This window comes from Oncorhynchus mykiss, chromosome 15 (genome assembly GCF_057628025.1).
Source record: "Oncorhynchus mykiss isolate SJ-2025 chromosome 15, ASM5762802v1, whole genome shotgun sequence".
NCBI classification, from domain to species: domain Eukaryota; kingdom Metazoa; phylum Chordata; class Actinopteri; order Salmoniformes; family Salmonidae; genus Oncorhynchus; species Oncorhynchus mykiss.
In genome coordinates this window covers 27,447,223-27,469,158 of record NC_143036.1, presented here as the reverse complement: position 1 = coordinate 27,469,158, position 21,936 = coordinate 27,447,223, and the positions used below count along the sequence as shown (strand labels likewise).

At 44.1% G+C, this 21,936-nt stretch overlaps 1 protein-coding gene across 1 annotated transcript in view; it reads right to left on the bottom strand.

Annotated features, from left to right (window-relative positions):
* Positions 1-2,209: 2,209 nt before the first annotated feature.
* The window catches only part of topbp1 (DNA topoisomerase II binding protein 1), a 40,858-nt gene continuing 21,131 nt past the window's right edge, over positions 2,210-21,936 (bottom strand). The window contains exons 16-27 of the mRNA XM_021562861.3: positions 21,661-21,773; positions 21,410-21,533; positions 21,071-21,235; positions 20,630-20,723; positions 18,591-18,771; positions 18,049-18,290; positions 17,706-17,842; positions 17,481-17,583; positions 16,841-17,004; positions 16,407-16,625; positions 13,109-13,270; positions 2,210-2,498 (exon numbers count right to left, since the gene is read on the bottom strand). Coding sequence (XP_021418536.3) covers positions 2,352-2,498; positions 13,109-13,270; positions 16,407-16,625; positions 16,841-17,004; positions 17,481-17,583; positions 17,706-17,842; positions 18,049-18,290; positions 18,591-18,771; positions 20,630-20,723; positions 21,071-21,235; positions 21,410-21,533; positions 21,661-21,773 — 1,851 coding nt within the window. The 3' untranslated portion in view covers positions 2,210-2,351. The remainder of the gene's footprint in view (positions 2,499-13,108; positions 13,271-16,406; positions 16,626-16,840; positions 17,005-17,480; positions 17,584-17,705; positions 17,843-18,048; positions 18,291-18,590; positions 18,772-20,629; positions 20,724-21,070; positions 21,236-21,409; positions 21,534-21,660; positions 21,774-21,936) is intronic.

Here is a 21,936-nt window from a genome sequence, read left to right as displayed (position 1 = left end):
GCATGTTTGAATGACACAGAGTGGCAGTATTTTTACAGCTAATGCCGGTTTGCCTGAGGCTGATGCTGTGCAGGTGTTTGTACACATGCATATACACACCCTCTAATTCAAATAAACACATACAAGAACACACACATACATGTAATAACGCCAGACATGCAGACAAACATATACAGTTGGCATTGCTGTTATGATTTTAGTTGTCCTCGATGTCCTTTGTTATTTTTTTGCATTGTTGTTTGATGTTTTCTTCTGTCTTTTTCTTTTTAGTTCATTCTCTTTGTTGTTGGTGCATCGGGGGGTTCTTGGGGGTGGGGAATATAATTAATTGTATTTTTATTCTTGGGGGGCGGGGGGGACTGTGGGAGGGTTCTCGAAAAGGTTGAGGGACAGCTATTGGGGAACTATGGGGGGGATCTTGTAGAGTTCGGGTTCATGTTTTTTCGCCTGGTGGGAGATCTGTCAACGTGCCCTTGAGTAGGGCATTGACCCTGGATGCTTCTGTGTGTCGCTCTGAATAGGAGTCTGTTGGATGACTGGTATGGTGTAGTTGTTAAGAGGCTTCTCTGAAAGTATATTGTATGTTTTGGATATTCAATCAAAAATATAAAAAAATCCAAGACAACACCCTCTAACTGAATACAAAGATTACCCCATTAATTAAATACAAGTGTTGACAGAAAACATTCAAATTGACTCGATTTAACTAGGTTTTCCTTGATGCCGAGACACCCCACTTTGGAAGGTTTTTAATTATGGGCCATGGCATGGGCTCTCACTCTCGCTTATACCACTAATATTTATTAAATCAGTTCACTATGAATGGAGGTTTCTGTTATTGCAATGTTTATTGGGTTCAGAGATGGAGAGCACACAACACTGCCACAGGCTCCCATGTCCCTCTCATCATCACCAAGGAAACATGGCATTGTTGTGGGAATCATGCTGTGCGCTGTCCCAGTGGTCTGACTTTCTCATTAGGTTCCTCAGCCCCTGCAGCATGTCTTATAAAATGCATCCCAAATGACACCATATTCCCTATATAGTGGACTATCTGGGGAATAGGGTGTCATTTGGGACACAGCCATGGCCAGTGAGATTGTGGAGGGGGAGAGAACCTTTATCTGAGCCTCCAGAAACAGACCTGGGACAGAGGAATATAATTGGGCTTCCCATTGTGAATGTCCTATAGCTGGCCAACATGGAAGCACAATTGTTTAACACTAAGTCGATTAAATGGGTTAGGGAGTATTGCGCTTGAAAGAGGACCACTCTTTTGTAACCAACAAGAAAATACTGTAGCATGTTTAGCACCATATCAGTGGAAATGTAGGCTACGCATCCAGTTTGGTTCAGAAAGCCTGTGTCACCCGATTGCTCTGCGGGGAGCACTCCCCCATCTTCTCCCCTAATCCTGCAGCATTCAACCAACAGCTTAGCCATTTTGAGGTTAAACCACTTACCCCTCCAGATACCCTGCCCCTCACCAGCCTAGCATTAGCACATAACAGGGTAGGAAATCTGGTGTTCACAGTCCAAGAGCACCACACAGCTGTTGCAAGGTCAGCACAACTGCTTTGAACACATCTAGTGGGCTCTGGGGACTTCTCATTTTTCCATTGTTTTTTTTCTTTGTTCTCCAGCACAATAAGTAAACCTCTGCCTTGGTTAGCCTTTGCCAGCTTGTTCTGAGTTTATACGTACGCATTTATGTAGAATCTGGTAGGTGAGATCAATGTTCCATCATATCAAAAATAACAATTATAGCTTAGCGAGGCAATGGCAGCAGTGTGGTGGTAAGTGGTTGCCATGAGTAACGAGGTTGGTGCCAGTAATGGCAACGGATGTGACAGCGTGGGTCAGAGACTGGTGTGACACCCTGAACAAATGCCATTATCACTTCATAGCAGGTAGAATTGATCTCAAGAGGACTCACGTTGTCAATGAAAAAAGGAGAGGTTGAAACATTTTGTCCCTGCTTTTGGTATCAGGAGACTTAGAGGTGTAAAGAAAAAAGCTCAATGGTTCAGCATATGATGCTTAAAACAATGAACAACAATGCACTCAGTCCAGGAATGATGCTTGGGATTCAAACCGATTGTGGAGTGCCCTCTATAGGACATACATCGACAGTGCATCTCTCAGTGTTGAGTGCTTGAGAACATTGTCTGACTCTTGCCGAAAGCGCCAATCAATCACAATACAAACATTTGTCAAATTAATTTTATTTTCATACAACTAATAATGAAAAAACATATTATTTACAGACATACTATCATTAAGGCTTGCAAGGGTGTTTCTAAAATGATGGAATTTACTTGTTGACACCACAGCTCTAAATGCCGATGTTCTCACTTGAGGCGGGTCTTCTTGAGCTTGGAGGAATCTCCTGATACTTTGCGCTTGTAGGACGGGGTGGTGCGGCTGACGTCTGCGCCCACTGGCAGACACTGGGCCGCTTGAGGAAGATAGTACATCTCTATTGGTGCAGACGGCTCCTGGACAATAATACAAAATACTTTTCTTAGTGGAGCAACATGTAATATTTTAGACAATTTAGATTCCTTCATGTTTTACAAGAACACTGATTAGAAACACCTAAAATGGCTTGGTACTGCTTCTTACTTTATCATAATCCAAAAAACATCAGTTGCAAGGATGTGAAGAACTAGTACACACAAGAGCCAGACCAGCTAGTCATGGGAGTAATATACACTGCTCAAAAAAATAAAAGGGAACACTTAAACAACACAATGTAACTCCAAGTCAATCACACTTCTGTGAAATCAAACTGTCCACTTAGGAAGCAACACTGATTGATAATACATTTCACATGCTGTTGTGCAAATGGAATAGACAATAGGTGGAAATTATAGGCAATTAGCAAGACACCCCCAATAAAGGACTGGTTCTGCAGGTGGGGACCACAGACCACTTCTCAGTTCCTATGCTTCCTGGCTGATGTTTTGGTCACTTTTGAATGCTGCCGGTGCTTTCACTCTAGTGGTAGCATGAGACGGAGTCTACAACCCACACAAGTGGCTCAGGTAGTGCAGCTCATCCAGGATGGCACATCATTGCGAGTTGTGGCAAGAAGGTTTGCTGTGTCTGTCAGCGTAGTGTCCAGATCATGGAGGCGCTACCAGGAGACAGGCCAGTACATCCGTAGACGTGGAGGAGGCCGTAGGAGGGCAACAACCCAGCAGCAGGACTGCTACCTCCGCCTTTGTGCAAGGAGGAGCAGGAGGAGCACTGCCAGAGCCCTGCAAAATTACCTCCAGCAGGCCACAAATGTACATGTGTCTGCTCAAACAGTCAGAAACAGACTCCATGAGGGTGGTATGAGGGCCCGAAGTCCACAGGTGGGGGTTGTGCTTACAGCCCAACACCGTGCAGGACGTTTGGCATTTGCCAGAGAACACCAAGATTGGCAAATTCACCACTGGCGCCCTGTGCTCTTCACAGATGAAAGCAGGTTCACACTGAGCACGTGACAGACGTGACAGAGTCTGGAGACGCCGTGGAGAACGTTCTGCTGCCTGCAACATCCTCCAGCATGACCGATTTGGCGGTGGGTCAGTCATGGTGTGGGGTGGCATTTCTTTGGGGGGCCGCACAGCCCTCCATGTGCTCGCCAGAGGTAGCCTGACTGCCATTAGGTACCGAGATGAGATCCTCAGACCCCTTGTGAGACCATATGCTTGTGCGGTTGGCCCTGGGTTCCTCCTAATGTAAGACAATGCTAGACCTCATGTGACTGGAGTGTGTCAGCAGTTCCTGCAAGAGGAAGGCATTGATGCTATGGCCTGGCCCCGCTCGTTCCCCAGACCTGGATCCAATTGAGCACATCTGGGACATCATGTCTCGCTCCATCCACCAACGCCACGTTGCACCACAGACTGCCCAGGAGTTGGCGGATGCTTTAGTCCAGGTCTGGGAGGAGATCCCTCAGGAGACCATCCGCCAACTCATCAGGAGCATGCCCAGGAGTTGTAGGGAGGTCATACAGGCACGTGGAGGCCACACACACTACTGAGCCTCATTTTGACTTGATAATTGATAAATTTGATTTCCATTGATAATTTGTGTGATTTTGTTGTCAGCACATTCAACGATGTAAAGAAAAAAGTATTTAATAAGAATATTTCATTCATTCAGATCTAGGATGTGTTATTTTAGTGTTCCCTTTATTTTTTTGAGCAGTATATATATATATATATATATATATATATATATATATATATATATATATATATATATATATATGTGTATATATACAGTGCCTTGCGAAAGTATTCGGCCCCCTTGAACTTTGCGACCTTTTACCACATTTCAGGCTTCAAACATAAAGATATAAAACTGTATTTTTTTGTGAAGAATCAACAACAAGTGGGACACAATCATGAAGTGGAACGACATTTATTGGATATTTAAAACTTTTTTAACAAATCAAAAACTGAAAAATTGGGCGTGCAAAATTATTCAGCCCCCTTAAGTTAATACTTTGTAGCGCCACCTTTTGCTGCGATTACAGCTGTAAGTCGCTTGGGGTATGTCTCTATCAGTTTTGCACATCGAGAGACTGACATTTTTTCCCATTCCTCCTTGCAAAACAGCTGGAGCTCAGTGAGGTTGGATGGAGAGCATTTGTGAACAGCAGTTTTCAGTTCTTCCACAGATTCTCGATTGGATTCAGGTCTGGACTTTGACTTGGCCATTCTAACACCTGGATATGTTTATTTTTGAACCATTCCATTGTAGATTTTGCTTTATGTCTTGGATCATTGTCTTGTTGGAAGACAAATCTCCGTCCCAGTCTCAGGTCTTTTGCAGACTCCATCAGGTTTTCTTCCAGAATGGTCCTGTATTTGGCTCCATCCATCTTCCCATCAATTTTAACCATCTTCCCTGTCCCTGCTGAAGAAAAGCAGGCCCAAACCATGATGCTGCCACCACCATGTTTGACAGTGAGGATGGTGTGTTCAGCTGTGTTGCTTTTACACCAAACATAACGTTTTGCATTGTTGCCAAAAAGTTCAATTTTGGTTTCATCTGACCAGAGCACCTTCTTCCACATGTTTGGTGTGTCTCCCAGGTGGCTTGTGGCAAACTTTAAACAACACTTTTTATGGATATCTTTAAGAAATGGCTTTCTTCTTGCCACTCTTCCATAAAGGCCAGATTTGTGCAATATACGACTGATTGTTGTCCTATGGACAGAGTCTCCCACCTCAGCTGTAGATCTCTGCAGTTCATCCAGAGTGATCATGGGCCTCTTGGCTGCATCTCGGATCAGTCTTCTCCTTATATGAGCTGAAAGTTTAGAGGGACGGCCAGGTCTTGGTAGATTTGCAGTGGTCTGATACTCCTTCCATTTCAATATTATCGCTTGCACAGTGCTCCTTGGGATGTTTAAAGCTTGGGAAATCTTTTTGTATCCAAATCCGGCTTTAAACTTCTTCACAACAGTATCTCGGACCTGCCTGGTGTGTTCCTTGTTCTTCATGATGCTCTCTGCGCTTTTAACGGACCTCTGAGACTATCACAGTGCAGGTGCATTTATACGGAGACTTGATTACACACAGGTGGATTGTATTTATCATCATTAGTCATTTAGGTCAACATTGGATCATTCAGAGATCCTCACTGAACTTCTGGAGAGAGTTTGCTGCACTGAAAGTAAAGGGGCTGAATAATTTTGCACGCCCAATTTTTCAGTTTTTGATTTGTTAAAAAAGTTTGAAATATCCAATAAATGTCGTTCCACTTCATGATTGTGTCCCACTTCTTGTTGATTCTTCACAAAAAAATACAGTTTAATATCTTTATGTTTGAAGCCTGAAATGTGGCAAAAGGTCGCAAAGTTCAAGGGGGCCGAATACTTTCACAAGGCACTGTGTGTGTGTGTGTGTGTGTGTGTGTGTGTGTGTGTATATATATATATATATATATACACATACACACGCATACCTATACACATTTCACCTTTATTTAACCAGGTAGGCCAGTTGAGAACAAGTTCTCATTTACAACTGCAACCTGGCCAAGATAAAGCAAAGCAGTGCGACACAAACTACAGAGTTACATGGAATAAACATATGTACAGTCAATAACACAATAGAAAAGTCTATATCCAGTGTGTGCAAATTAAGTAAGATTAGGGAGTAAGGCAATAAAACGGCCACAGTGGCAAAATAATTACAATTTAGCAATTAAACACTGGAGTGATAGATGTGCAAGTAGAGATACTGGGGTGCAAATGAGCAAAAAAGAAAACATCGGGATGAGGTAGTTGGGTGGGCTATTTACAGATGGGCCATGTACAGGTGCAATGATCTGTAAGCTGCTGACAGCTGATGCTTAAAGTTAGTGAGATATGAGTCTCCAGCTTCAGATGATTTTTGCAATTCGTTCCAGTCATTGGCAGCAGAGAACTGGAAGGAAAGGCGGCCAAAGGAGGAGTTGGCTTCGGGGGTGACCAGTGACAAAACAGATGACACTGTGATAGACTGCATCCAATTCGTTGAGTAGAGTGTTGGAGGCTATTTTGTAAATGACATCGCCGAAGTCAAGGATCGGTAGGATAGTCAGTTTTATTAGGGTATGTTTGGCAGCATGAGTGAAGGATGCTTTGTTGCGAAATAGGAAGCCAATTCTAGATTTAGTTATGGATTGGAGATGCTTAATGTGAGTCTGGAAGGAGCGTTTACAGTCTAACCAGACACCTAGGTATTTGTAGTTGTCCACATATTCTAAGTCAGAACCGTCCAGAGTAGTGATGCTAAACGGGTGGGCAGGTGCGGGCAGCCATAGGTTGAAGAGAATGCATTTAGTTTTACTTGCATTTAGGAGCAGTTGGAGGCCACGTGCCTCTCTAAAATTATATATGTTTTACCTTGGTGAATTTATATTTCTTTGTTACTACTGGTATGTAATTGGAATTTGGGCCCTAGTTGCAGGTGGAAATGTTACATGGAGAACCTTTAACTGGCCAGGGTGGGTATTATGGAGAAGGTTGATCACATAGTATGGTCACATAGTATGGTTAAATGAAGGCACCGTACCATTTTATGGATCAAATATTAACCAACTGGATTCACTTTAGACCAGGGGTGTCAAACTCATTTCCATGGAGGACTAGTGCCTGCAGGCTTTTCATTTTTCCTTTTCAATGAAGACAGACATCCAGGTGAGTGAGAGTTCATTACTAATTAGTGACCTTATTTCAATCAATCAAGTACAAGGGAGGAGTGAAAACCTGCAGACACTTGGCCCTCTGTGAAATGAGTTTGACACGTGCTTTAGACTTTCCCAACATTACTTGTATGGGTGATAACCATGAAACCAGTTTTAAACATGTCTGTAGCAAAGGCCTAAGTCTAGTTTTGGCAAAGGGTCTTATTTTAAATACATTTAAAATTGTCGCCAGAATTTTGTACATTTTCATCCCAAATTCTCATTACTAAAATGCGTCAAGATTAAATTCTCGGGTTAGTTAATTCAATTAAACTTTATTAAAACCCAACTTATTTGAATAAAACAAAATGATGCTGTAGTTTGTCCATAAATCATAAAAAAATGGTATACTGGTTAAAGTTTACATTCAATTATATTTATTATAAATAGAACACTGTGGGCATGTCTCATTAGTTCCTGTAAAACTCCAATTGCTTTATCTAGAGCAGCTGGTAGGTCGCGACCAGGGAGGTTTTGAATGGATCTCGTGTCTGACTAAATGAAAATAAAAAAATAAAATACTCCAGTCTGAACTCAAACCAGGTAGAAATTGTTTAGAAATTATAATGAATTTACAAAACTTTTATTTTTTAATAGAGCTATTAGCAGCGCATTTTTGGTTGATTTTGTAGTCTCTAACCATTGAGTTTACTAACATTAATCAAGAATATGGGCAACATTTTATTATTGACAATGAAAGAAGTGGGAATGTTGCAACATTTAATATAGCATAGCTTAACAAATTGTATTTTTGTGATGTCAATATTGGGTCGCAACTGAGACAACCTGGTTCAATTTGGGTACCGAGGCAAAACCAGCTGAGAACCACTGGTCAAGAGGAGTAGTCCTTAGATGTGCACAAGTAAATGTATGCGTTAGGGGCCTCCCTTCGAGGCGCAGCAGTCTAAGCCACTGCACTACAGATCCTGGCCCTGTCCGGGGGTGTCATCAGATGGGGCCACAATGTCTCCTGACCCCTCCTGTCTCAGCCTCCAGTATTTATGCTGCAGTAGTTTGTGTGTCGGGGGGCTAGGGTCAGTTTGTTATGTCTGGAGTACTTCTCCTGTCCTATTTGGTGTCCTGTGTGAATTTAAGTGTACTCTCTCTAATTCTCTCTCTTTCTCTCGGAGGACCTGAGCCCTAGGACCATGCCTCAGGACTACCTGACATGATGACTACTTGCTGTCCCCAGTCCACCTGGCCGTGCTGCTGCTCCAGTTTCAACTGTTCTGCCTTATTATTATTGGACCATGGTGGTAATTTATGAACATTTGAACATCTTGGCCATGTTCTGTTATAATCTCCACCCGGCATAGCCAGAAGAGGACTGGCCACCCCACATAGCCTGGTTCCGCTCTAGGTTTCTTCCTAGGTTTTGGCCTTTCTAGGGAGTTGTTCCTAGCCACCGTGCTTCTACACCTGCATTGCTTGCTGTTTGGGGTTTTAGGCTGGGTTTCTGTACAGCACTTTGAGATATCAGCTGATGTACGAAGGGCTATATAAATAAATTTGATTTGATCCCAGGCTGTGGTGCAGCCGGCCGCGACCGGGAGACCCAATTGGTCCAGCGTCGTCCGGGTTAGGGGATGGTTGTCCTTGTTCTATCGCGCTCTAGCGACTCCTGTGGCGGGCCGGGCGCAATGCACACTGACATGGTCACCAGGTGTACAGTGTTTCCTCCAACACATTGGTGCGGCTGGCCTCTGGGTTAAGCGAGCATTTTGTCAAGAAGCAGTGCGGCTTGGCGGAGTCGTGTTTCGGAGGACGCACAGCTCACGACCGTCGTCTCTCCCGAGTCCGTACGGGAGTTGAGGCGATGGGACAAGAAAGTAACTAACAATTTGATATCACAAAATTGGGGAGAAAGAGGTAAAAAATGCCTTCAGAATGAGGTTCTTTTTATCAAAACACCCCTCCCCCTTACCCCACTTGGCCTTCGCATGACTGAATTTAATATTTTCAGTGTCATGTTTAGCTTAAGGCTTTTCATTAGAGCAATGTTAAAAAAAAACATCTTAGAATGTTGATATCTGATCCAATATCTGATCCAAAACAATAATAATTATGAAATAGATAAGTACAGATGCTAATTTCAGTGCTTCCCGGAAACATGGCACACTCGAGACATGCTATCGGAGTCGGTACAGCCAGCTGGTTTCTTCCCGCATCGCGCCAACAGAAACAAGCATCTTTCTGGTATGCCTTATGATTAACGAGACGTGGTGTGATCATAACATACAGGAACTCAAGTCCTTCTGTTCTCCTGACTTAGAATTCCTCACAATCAAATGTCGACCTCATTATCTACCAAGAGAATTCTCTTCGATTATAATCACAACCGTATATATTCCCCCCCCCAAGCAGACATGGCCCCGAACGAACTTTGACACTATGTAAACCACATATCCTGAGGTTGCATTCATTGTAGCTGAGGATTTTAACAAGGCTAATCTGAAAACAAGACTCACTAAATTCTAATCAGCATATCGATTGTGCGACCAGGGCTGGTAAAACCCTGGATCATGGTTATTCTAACTTACGCAACGCATATAAAGCCCTCCCCCGCACTCCTTTCGGAAAAGCTGACCACGAATCCATTTTGTTGCTCCCAGCCCATAGACAGAGACTAAAACAGGAAGCTCCCGTGCTCAGGTTTGTCCAACGCTGGTCCGACCAATTGATTCCACGCTTCAAGATTGCTTCTTTCACGTGGATTTGGATATGTTCCGCATTGCGTCAAACAGACGAATTCGCTGATTTGGTGAGCGAGTTCATTAGCAAGTGGATTGGCGATGTCGTACCCACAGCAACTATTAAAACATTCCCAAACCAGAAACAGTGGATTGATGGCAGCATTCGTGCGAAACTGAAAGCGCGAACCACTGCTTTTAACCAGGGCAAGGTGAACGGAAACATGACCGAATACAAACCAGTGTAGCTATTCCCTCCGCAAGGCAATCAAATAAGATAAGCGTCAGTATAGAGACAAAGTAGAGTCGCAATTCAATGGCTCAGACACAAGAGGTATGTGGCAGGGTCTACAGTCAATCACAGATTACAAAAAGAAAACCAGCCCCGTCGCAGACCATGTCTTGCTCCTAGACAGACTAAATAACTTCTTTGCTTGCTTTGAGGACTATACAGTGCCACTGACACGGCCCGCTACCAAAACCTGCAGACTCTCCTTCACTGCAGCCGACGTGAGTAAAACATTTAAACGTGTCAACCATCGCAAGGCTGCAGGCCCAGATGGCATGCCCAGCCGCGTCTTCAGAGCATGCGCAGACCAGCTGGCTGGTGTGTTTACGGACATAATCAATCAATCTTTATCCCAGTCTGCTGTTACCACATGCTTCAAGACGGCCACCATTATCCCTGTTCCCAAGAAAGCGAAGGTAACGGAGCTAAACGACTACCTCCCCATAGCACTCACTTATGTCATCATGAAGTGCTTTGAGAGACTAGTCAAGGACCATATCCAACCTACCTGACACACTAGACCCACTCCAATTTACTTACCTCCCCAATAGGTCCACAGACGACGCAATCGCAACCACACTGCCCTAACCCATCTGGACAAGAGGAATACCTATGTGAGAATGCTGTTCATCGACTACAGCTCGGCATTTAACACCATAGTACCCTCCAAACTCGTCATTAAGCTCGAGACACCGGGTCTCGACCCTGCCCTGTGCAACTGGGTACTGGACTTCCTGACGGGCCGCACCCAGGTAGTGAGGGTAGGTAACAACATCTCCACCCCGCTGATCCTCAACACTGGGGCCCCACAAGGGTGCGTTCTGAGCCCTCTCCTGTACTCCCTGTTCACCCACGACTATGTGGCCATGCACGCCTCCAACTCAATCATCAAGTTTGCGGACGACACAACAGTGGTAGGCTTGATTACCAACAACGACGAGACGGCCTACAGGGAGGAGGTGAGGGCCCTGGAAAATAACGTCACACTCAGCGCCAACAAAACAAAGGAGATGATCGGGGACTTCAGGAAACAGCAGAGGGAGCACCCCCCCCTATCCACATCGACGGGACAGTCGTGGAGAGGGTAGTAAGTTAAGTTCCTCGGCGTACACATCACAGACAAACTGAATTTGTCCACCCACACAGACAGCGTTGTGAAGAAGACGCAGCAGCGCCTCTTCAACCTCAGGAGGCTGAAGAAATTCGGCTTGTCACCAAAAGCACACAAACTTTTACAGATGCACAATCGAGAGCATCCCGTCGGGCTGTATCACCGCCTGGTACGGCAACTGCTCCGCCCACAACTATAAGGCTCTCCAGAGGGTAGTGAGGACTGCACAACACATCACCGGGGGCAAACTACCTGCCCTCCAGGACACCTACACCACCCGATGTCACAGGAAGGCCATAAATATCATCAAGGACAACAACCACCCGAGCCACTGCCTATTCACCCCGCTATCATCCAGAAGGCGAGGTCAGTACAGGTGCATCAAAGCTGGGACCGAGAGACAGCTGTTTTTCAATCAAGGCCATCAGACTGTTAAACAGCCACCACTAACATTGAGTGGCTGCTGCCAACATACTGACTCAACTCCAGCCACTTTAATAATGTAAATTGATGTAAAAAAATGTATCACTAGCCACTTAATATAATGTTTACATCCCCGACATTACTCATCTCATTTGTATATACTGTACTCGATACCATCTACTGCATCTTGCCTATGCCGTTCTGTACCATCACTCATTCATATATCATAATGTACATATTCTTTATCCCTTTACACTTGTGTGTATAAGGTAGTTGTTGTGGAATTGTTAGGTTAGATTACTCGTTGGTTATTACTGCATCGTCGGAACTAGAAGCACAAGCATTTCGCTACACTCGCATTAACATCTGCTAACCATGTGTATGTGACAAATAAAATTTGCTTTGAAACGAGGAAATTGTGAAAAATTATAAATTGCTAAAATGTCAGTTTCGTGAGGAAGACCCATATACAGTTCGCCTTCAGAAAGTATTTATACCCCTTGACTTATTCCACATTTTGTCACGTTAGACCCTAAATTGCAAATGTATTCTCTGAATGTCCTTGAGTAGCCCAGCCAGAGCTTGGACTTGAAACCGATCTAACATCTCTGGAGAGACCTGAAAACAGCTGTGCAGCGATGCTCCCCATCCAACCCGACAGAGCTTGAGAGGATCTGGAGAGAAGAATGGGAGAAACTGCCCAAATACAGGTGTACCAAGCTTGTAGCATCATACCCAGGAAGGCTCGAGGGTGTAATCACTGCCGAAGGACCTTCAACAAAATACTGAGTAATGGGTCTAAATACTTATGTAAATGTGATATTTCAGTTTTCGCTTTGTCATTATGGGGTATCGTGTGTGGAGATTGATGAGGGGAAAAAAAGTTATCAATTTTAGAATAAGGCTGTAACAAAATGTGGAGAAAGTTGAGGGGTCTAAATACTTTCCCGAATGCACTGTATGTGTGGGGTACGGAGATGAGGTAGTCATTAAAATATTGCATACAGAGTCCATGCAACGTATGGTAGTTACGCACATTTTTACTACTGAAATTATTTTGGCTTGCCATTACAAAGGGGTTGAATACTTACCGCAAGACATTTCAGCTTTTTGTTTTTAATAAATTTATAAAAACAATTCCACTTTGACATTATGGGGAACTGTGTGTAAGTCAGTGACAAAAAATCTCAATTGAACCCATTTTAAATTCAGGCGGTAACAAAATGTGGAAAAAGTCAAGGGGTGGGAATACTTTCTGAAGGCACTATAAACTGCCTTTAAAGCAGTCAGACACATATTCCCTTCAACATAATGTCCCTTTATGAGGCAGTTATGTGCTTTAGTTACAGTCCCACCAACCTGAATGAGGTAATCTGCGATGAACTCTGGCTTCAGACATTTGACTCCCTGGGACATGGCTTCTGGCACATCCACCCGGAAGTCTCCTGGCTTCAACCGGCTGAATTCTGCAAACAGGTGCGTGGTTCCCTTGTACAGAGATGGAGAGGGACTGGGGAGAACCTGGAGAGTGGGTTAGGGAGAAGAGAGAGAGGGTGGATGGCCTAACATCCAGAGGTGTACACGTTGTCAATATCAACAAAGTATGGAGGAGATGGGCAATCAGAGACAGATAAGTTTATATTATAAGCTTTCTCCATACTAAGGAACAGTAAGTGAAGACTGAGGTGCAGTATGACAGAGTAAAGGCCCACTAAGTCTGTATTAAAACATTTTTATATGGGCACGTCTTGCTTATGACACCGTTCACGTCAATTGCGAAATACAGTCCTGCCGCAATCAATTCTTTATTCAGAACAGGATTGATTTGAGTCTTTCTATATGCAAAAATATAAATTATTATCTGGAACACTGCCAAAGCTCTTAGACTTACCCAGAAACGCTTATAGCTGTAATCGCTGCCAAAGTTGATTCTAACATGTATTGACTCATGGGTGTGAATGCTTACGGAAATTAGACATTTCATTTTCAATCAAATTTGCTAAAATTTCAAAAAACATTTTCACTTTGTCATTATGGGGTTTTGTGTGTAGATGGCTGAAAAAAAATAATAATAATTTGAATCCATTTTGAATTCAGGATGTAACAAAATGTAGATTAAGTCAACGGGTATGAATACTGAACATCAGTCTCCAGCTTATATCTCCTCAAAACTTTCGTCAATGTATATGATAGGCTACATTAATGTAGCCTTATCCTATAACGCAGACTAGTTTTTGATTTCCTACAGAAAGGATTTGAATCCAAGGCAAGGTTTTTATACGTTTTTTTGAAAAGGAGAAATGTGATTTGCTTAAGTGTCAGATGGGTTGCAGGCGGCTTTGATTGATAGGTCCTTTTAGGTGGGTGGGTATGCGTGAATTAGCTACTAATTCTCTATGTCCATCCATAAAGTTTCCCAGGCCTAGCCTATCTGGACTTCATCCTTTAAAATCAAATACAGTGGGGCAAAAAAGTATTTAGTCAGCCACCAATTGTGCAAGTTCTCCCACTTAAAAAGACGAGGCCTGTAATTTTCATCATAGGTACACTTCAACTATGACAGACAAAATGAGAAGAAAAAAATCCAGAAAATCACATTGTAGGATTTTTAATGAATTTATTTGCAAATGGTGGAAAATGAGTATTTGGTCACCTACAAACAAGCAAGATTTCTGGCTCTCACAGACCTCTTCTTTAAGAGGCTCCTCTGTCCTCCACTCGTTACCTGTATTAATGGCACCTGTTTGAACTTGTTATCAGTATAAAAGACTGTACTGAAAACCTTTATACTCTCTTTGGATAATTCATTCCAATCATTTAAAAGTTAACAGCAGGTATTTTGCATGTAAGTTTAAGTATTTTGACAACCTCAAACAGTCATACTCCAAACTCCACTATGGCCAAGACCAAAGAGCTGTCAAAGGACACCAGAAACAAAATTGTAGACCTGCAACAAGCTGGGAAGACTGAAACTGCAATAGGTAAGCAGTTTGGTTTGAAGAAATCAACTGTGGGAGCAATTATTAGGAAATGGAAGACATACAAAACCACTGATAATCTCCCTCGATCTGGGGCTCCACGCATGATCTCACCCCGTGGGGTCAAAATGATCACAAGAACGGTGAGCAAAAATCCCAGAACCACACGGGGGGACCTAGTGAATGACCTGCAGAGAGCTGGGACCAAAGTAACAAAGCCTACCATCAGTAACACACTACGCCGCCAGGGACTCAAATCCTGCAGTGCCAGACGTGTCCCCCTGCTTAAGCCAGTACATGTCCAGGCCTGTCTGAAGTTTGCTAGAGAGCATTTGGATGATCCAGAAGAAGATTGGGAGAATATCATATGGTCAGATGAAACCAAAATATAACTTTTTGGTAAAAACTCAACTCGTCGTGTTTGGAAGACAAAGAATGCTGAGTTGCATCCAAAGAACACCATACCTAATGTGAAGCATGGGGGAGGAAACATCATGCTTTGGGGCTGTTTTTCTGCAAAGGGACCAGGACGACTGATCCGTGTAAAGGAAAGAATGAATGGGGCCATGTATCGTGAGATTTTGAGTGAAAACCTCCTTCCATCAGCAAGGGCATTGAAGATGAAACGTGGCTGGGTCTTTCAGCATGACAATGATCCCAAACACACCGCCCAGGCAACGAAGGAGTGGCTTTGTAAGAAGCATTTCAAGGTCCTGGAGTGGCCTAGCCAGTCTCCAGATCTCAACCCCATAGAAAATCTTTGGAGGGAGTTGAAAGTCCATGTTGCCCAGCAACAGCCCCAAAACATTACTGCTCTAGAGGAGATCTGCATGGAGGAATGGGCCAAAATACCAGCAACAGTGTGTGAAAACCTTGTGAAGACTTACAGATAACGTTTGACCTCTGTCATTGCCAACAAAGGGTATATAACAAAGTATTGAGATAAACTCTTGTTATTGACCAAATACTTATTTTCCACCATAATTTGCAAATAAATTCATTAAAAATCCTACAATGTGATTTTCTGGATTTTTTTTCTCATTTTGTCTGTCATAGTTGAAGTGTCCCTATGATGAAAATTACAGGTCTCATCTTTTTAAGTGGGAGAACTTGCACAATTGGTGGCTGACTAAATACTTTTTTGCCCCACTGTAGACAGAAAACTGTAGGCAGCAAGCGTCATGTTGGTCAGTATATGTGTGAGGAATGACGACAGGTGGCAGTTTTCAGTTTCCTCGCTTATTAAATGGGGTGCAACTGAATGAAATGTAGCCAAGGTCATTTTCTGATTCATCCTATCCTAATATTGTCAGAAGCATATTATTTTTCCAGTAGTATATTATTTTTCTCTGATCTGAGATTATAAAAATGAGGTCCTAAGAAATGCTTCTCTGTGACATGACAGGATTAAATGTAAAAAAAAATAAAATATGATTTTCTAAATTTGCAGTGAGTTTCTAGCCCAAAAGAGGGTATTTTCTTGCTCCCACGTCACCGCGAATCTCATAACGTTTGAAAATCAAAGTTGATCAAATGTTTTTGCTGTCATCGGGTAGAACTTCATATAAAAAAAACAACAGAAATGTGCAGTTTTCACATATGTTGACACTGGTATTGTGCTGGAGAAAATGACAATGAGAATTAAAAGTGGAGTTGCCCTTTAAGAGCATTGTTGGTACCTTTGCTCCACCAGACTGCAGTAGTCGTCTGAACCCTGACTCTCTGGTCTGGTCGATGTTTAGCATGACGGTCCAACCGCTGAACGCTCCCTCCAGGTTGTTCTGGTCCTGCAGGTTCCTCCTCCAGCGCATGGCAGCCAATGCCAGCCTCTTCTGATGGGAGCTGATGGAGGGTAGGGCATCCAGGATGGAGCTACTGCCCCACTCGTACGCATCCTCCTGGAACACACAGTATGTACACCCTCTCCATTAAATTCAAGAAGAATAAACAAGATGTATTTTTTAATTGAGCTGCCCCTTCTTGGATAGGTCTCTCTTGCGAAAGATATCTTCTGACCTCATTGGGACTTCCTGGTTAAATAAAGATTACATCCAAAAAGATGGCGCTATGAGTCTGTGGAGGCATGTTGTGGTGGTCTGATGCAGATCCTGACCTGGATAAAGTGTCCCACGGAGCGACAGGCCTCCAGGTAGGAACGGTGCAGGATCCACTTCCCAGAGGCCATGGCTGCCAGGTACTTCTCATTCCTCAGGGGGCTCCCCACGATGATGTGGGAACAGCTGGGGTCAAAGCACTGTTTGTCCAGCACCACGCCCCCTACAGGAACACAGACATGTTGAGTCAGACGAGACAGACAAATGCAATAGGGGGACTGACAAACAGGACGACAGACCGTCTCAGAAGAGAAAGAAACAAGATATTTTAAGACCACTGCAAATAAAAAAGTAGGCAACGGGGTGAGTACCCAATGCACCCTTTTCCCTATATGGTGCACTAGTTTGAACCAGAACCCTATGGGCCCTGGTTAAAGTGGTACACTATACATTAGGGTGTCAATTTGAGGCTACTTTAGATTTTGGTCACTAAAGCAGACGCTCTTATCCAGAGCAACTTACAGTAGTGGGTACATACATTTTTATACTGGTCCCCCGGGGCGAAATCGAACCCACAACCCAGGTGTTGAAAGTGCCATGCTCTACCAACTGAGCCACACGGGAGCACATATGTACCAAAGAGACGGTAAAGATGGCATCTAGTTAGTTAGGTGGTCAGGGAGGAGGACCGAGACTCACCCAGCTCCTCTATGAGGGCGCTGTAGTCTATCCTCTCCTGGGGGTTGAGGGAGGAGAGCTGGAACCGAGGAGGCTCCTTCTCCGCCTCACTCTCCTCATCCATCTGTTGACAGCACAGCCTTTTTAGCATCACAGTACACTACCGTGACGCAAAGTAACGATTCACATCTAAACATTTACTTATAATATCACCTTACAAGAGGGAGGGAGGGTGAGTGTGGTTACCTGTGGCTCTGGGGGAACGGGGGGGTTGGCGAGGGGGAAGGCGATGCTGGGGGCTTTAGGGGTGAGGTGGTCAGGCTCCTCCCCTGGCACAGTCATCACTCTCTCACCCATCTGCTGGTCAATCACGTCACACACCACTGAATAGGAGGGAGAACATTTCAAAGGTAAATATTTGGCAAAACAATAAGAAGAATCTGTTGCTGCAGGTGCATTGGCATATATATAACAAGATTGAAACTGAATTTCCGAAGTCTATTGCACTCTTTTTAAATTCTTTGAAACTTATGCAACACTTGAGTGTGATTGAAGACAGGGGACTACTTTTTTAATCCCCCCCCCTCACCCATTTCCACCATTTCAGAGTCGGTCATGGAGTCCCGGAGTGTGTTTCCGGCATTGTCAGAGTGGGATAGGGGTGCTGCTAGAGGTACAGCCAGGGACTCAGAGTGCTGGGAGGGGCTGCCAGGCCATTGCAGGTTGTCAGCCAGCTTGGCCCTCTCCTCCCGGGCCGTTGGGTCATCCCACACGATCTGCTCACTCTGAGACGGCTCTGTGTTCAGGTCCATTGCTGCCTGACGAGACATCCTGAATAACACCAAAGGAGGGAGACCGAGAGAGTTAGCCCTTTTCACACTGTAAAGACACGGATGTACATGCCTTATTTAAATGGCAAACAAAGACATTTACATGAATAAACATCCAATGAAATTAAAGCACAAATTCAACTCAGTCAAGTAAAATCTAAACCTATGCAGTGCAGAGGATTTTGAAACCCAAAATGTCTGGACACAGATCTGGTCATTGGCATAGGGAAACTGAATAGTGAAGGTTAATTGAAGATTATTTTGATGTCTCGCAGCCCCCTGGTCTGTTGGGGTCTCATACCGCAGTGCTTCCAGAGTGCGTCGGGCGTTTGCGTTGCGGCCAGGGGTATGGGGATGAGAGTCAGTCCCCCCGGAGCCCAGGCGGGCTGAAGAGCGCCTGCTGGTGGTCTTCTTGGTGGCTGACATGATCTCCTGCAGCTGCCTCTGGAGCTTCTCCCTCATCTCCAGGGTCTCTGACAGGTCTGGAAGACAGAGACGGTCAGAGGATGAGGGGAATGAAAGAAAGTGAAGTGTGTATGTATGTGTGTTTTGGGGACCTGCACTCACGGGATATTCAATTGAAACTTTTTATCAGTCAACAGCCTCATTCGGTATGAACCAGGAGGGTCCATAATTACAAACTCTTGCTTAGACCACCGGTTAAACCTTTTAGAACTTTGCAAGCTGTTAGCTTTTCCCATTGGAAAATATGTCACAAGGAGGACCCGAGTCCTAGGACCATGCACCAGGACTACCTGGCATGATGGCTCCTTGCTGTCCCCAGTCCACCTGGCCGTGCTGCTGCTCCAGTTTCAACTGTTCTGCCTGCGGCTATGGAACCCTGACCTGTTCACCGGACGTGCTACCTGTCTCAGACCTGCTGTTTTCAACTCTCTAGAGACAGCAGGAGTGGTAGAGATACTCTTAATGATCGGCTATGAAAAGCCAACTGACATTTACTCCTGAGGTGCTGACTTGTTGTACCCTCGACAACTACTGTGATTATTATTATTTGACCATGCTGGTCATTTATGAACATTTGAACATCTTGGCCATGTTCTGTTATAATCTCCACCCGGCACAGACAGAAGAGGACTGGCCACCCCTCATAGCCTGGTTCCTCTCTAGGTTTCTTCCTAGGTTTTGGCCTTTCTAGGGAGTTTTTCCTTTTAGGCTGGGTTTCTGTACAGCACTTTGAGATATCAGCTTATGTAAGAAGGGCTATATAAATACATTTGATTTGACAATTAGCCATCTTGGTACCATAAAAAAAAGAAAAAAAGAATCACCCACTAAAAGTAGACTTGGTTGTACATGGTCAGACGTAATCAAAAACGTTTCAATAAAAGAACCCTTACCAAAAGTGAAACGGCACAATCTGCTAGTCAAAGTAACTAAACCTCATGTTGGAACTACTAGTCAAATAGAACAGTTTAGCGAGCCTAGCATCTGGTATATTTCGCAGTTTGCAACAAGGGTTCAAAATCTCAGAGGAACTCTTTTTTGTACATTGAAATGTAGAAGTTACACTTACTGTGTTGGTGTGTTGAGAAGGGAAGCGCAGCCAGCACCTGGAAGATTAATGAGGAGCTGCTTCTATCGCCAGCCTCGTCGACAAACACACTGCTAATATTCATACTACATAGTCCTGTACATTTAAATGTACGTTTTACATGCATCATTATATGTTGTACTTCAACGCATGCGTAATTTACTTGAGGACCAGCAGTAGTTTTTTCCCAACAAAAAACTAAAAGTTTGTCACAAGGGGTCTTGAACCCGCACTTCACTAAGATTCCATTTATACCACCTTAATGGAGGATGGCAAATGACAGTGATAGCAGAGATAGAAGAGGAAGTGAGACGTCCCACTCATTTTTCCTGGTTCATATAGTCAACGAACTAAGCAGACCAGACACAGCTACTATCGCATTGGTGTCTATGGGAGAGCTACCCCTTAAGCAGATTGGTACTGGGATAATTTTAAAACGTCCGGAGTACGACATTAATTTATCCACCATCTTTTATGACAGTAATGGAGGGTAAATTAGAGCTATTTGACAAAGACCATGAGACACTTATTTTACTTAACAATAAACTAATATAAAACGTACATTTTGTATAATTTGTCCGCCATCTTTTTCTTTAAAAGCACATGGACGTGTGTGAAACAGATAGGCAAAAACAAGGAATTTTGTTCATTAGCTGTTTTCTAAAAGGTTTATACCAGTGGTCTCAGCAAGAGTTCATTAGTCTGGACCCGGAACGTTTCAATTCAAAGCACTTGAGCTACGGTACAGAAGGGCAGACCAGTGGATCATCAGTGTATAAGAGCCCCACCTTTCTTCTCTGCATTGTCCCGGCCCTGCTCTTGATCAGTCTCTCCACTGACGTGATGGGAGGTTGTGGCGTCTTCTACGGCATTATCTTCAGGCTGAGGGGGACAAGGTTATGATGTGAAGCTTTGAACTGACAGTCTCCCTGCACCATTTTCCAGACACTCAAACCATTGAACAAATATACAGGGGCCTTAAGTATCAAGCATCTCAGAGTAGTAGTGCTGATTTAGGATCAGTTTTGCCTTTTAGAACACATTGAATAAGATTTTTTAGGGGGGGTACATTTTACCCCTTTTTCGTGATATCCAATTGGTAGTTACAGCCTTGTCCGTACAGGAATGATGGGACTCGGGAGAGGCGAAGGTCCTAAATCAGCACTCCTACGCAAAGATGCTCAATACAGCCCCATATCTAGAGTGAGCGGTTTCTGTAAGGAATGTACCCTGTTCTCTTGGGCCTCAGTGAGGTCTCTGAGTTTTGTGGTGCGGGTGGCAGGGGGTGACCTCTGGCTACTGTCAGGAGGCACCTGGCTGAGGTTCAGGCTCATCTTGGGGTTGTAGGTGAACGGGTAGAGAGACTCCGACACGTGCCTCTGATCCTCAGCACACTGGAGACAGACAACATCAACGAGTCAGTACTGAGCGCACACACACAAAACCACACAGACAAACTACAGCAACACTTTTGTGACTGTTACATCTGATATAAGAATGGAGCGTGCCTGTCGTATACTTCATGCAAGTACATTTGTGTTTATGTGTGTAATGAAAACCTTCCGTACCGCCTGAAGCCAGTGCTGGGACACAACATGCACCCCTCTCTCCTTCAAAGCCCTGTACTCCCGCGTGTTGTCCCCTACACGACCCTGGTAGATGTAGTGCGTCACGGTGTCGTCACACGACCACCTGGACCCCATACACACACACAGAGTATTGGATCATAGAGGGACATGCATCATTAATGGCAAGTGTTGTGACTGGCATTACTAACATTGTAGACATAGTTGCGAGCATGTTGAGTTGAGGGGAGTACCTGAAGTCAGCTCCCAATGAGGCAGCGATGCCGTTGAGCTCCCGCTGCTTCTTGCTCAGTTTCTTACTCACACAGATCACCACACCAGTCAGGGCAGCAGCCTCCTCCTCCACCTAAAGGCAAACAAACAAACGTCACACAGGCATTTAAGAAACTGTGTACATCAAAACAAATGTATTTATAAAGCCCTTCTTACATCAGCTGATATCTCAATGTGCTGTACAGAAACCCAGCCTAAAACCCCAAAAAGCAAGCAATGCAGGTGTAGAAGCACGG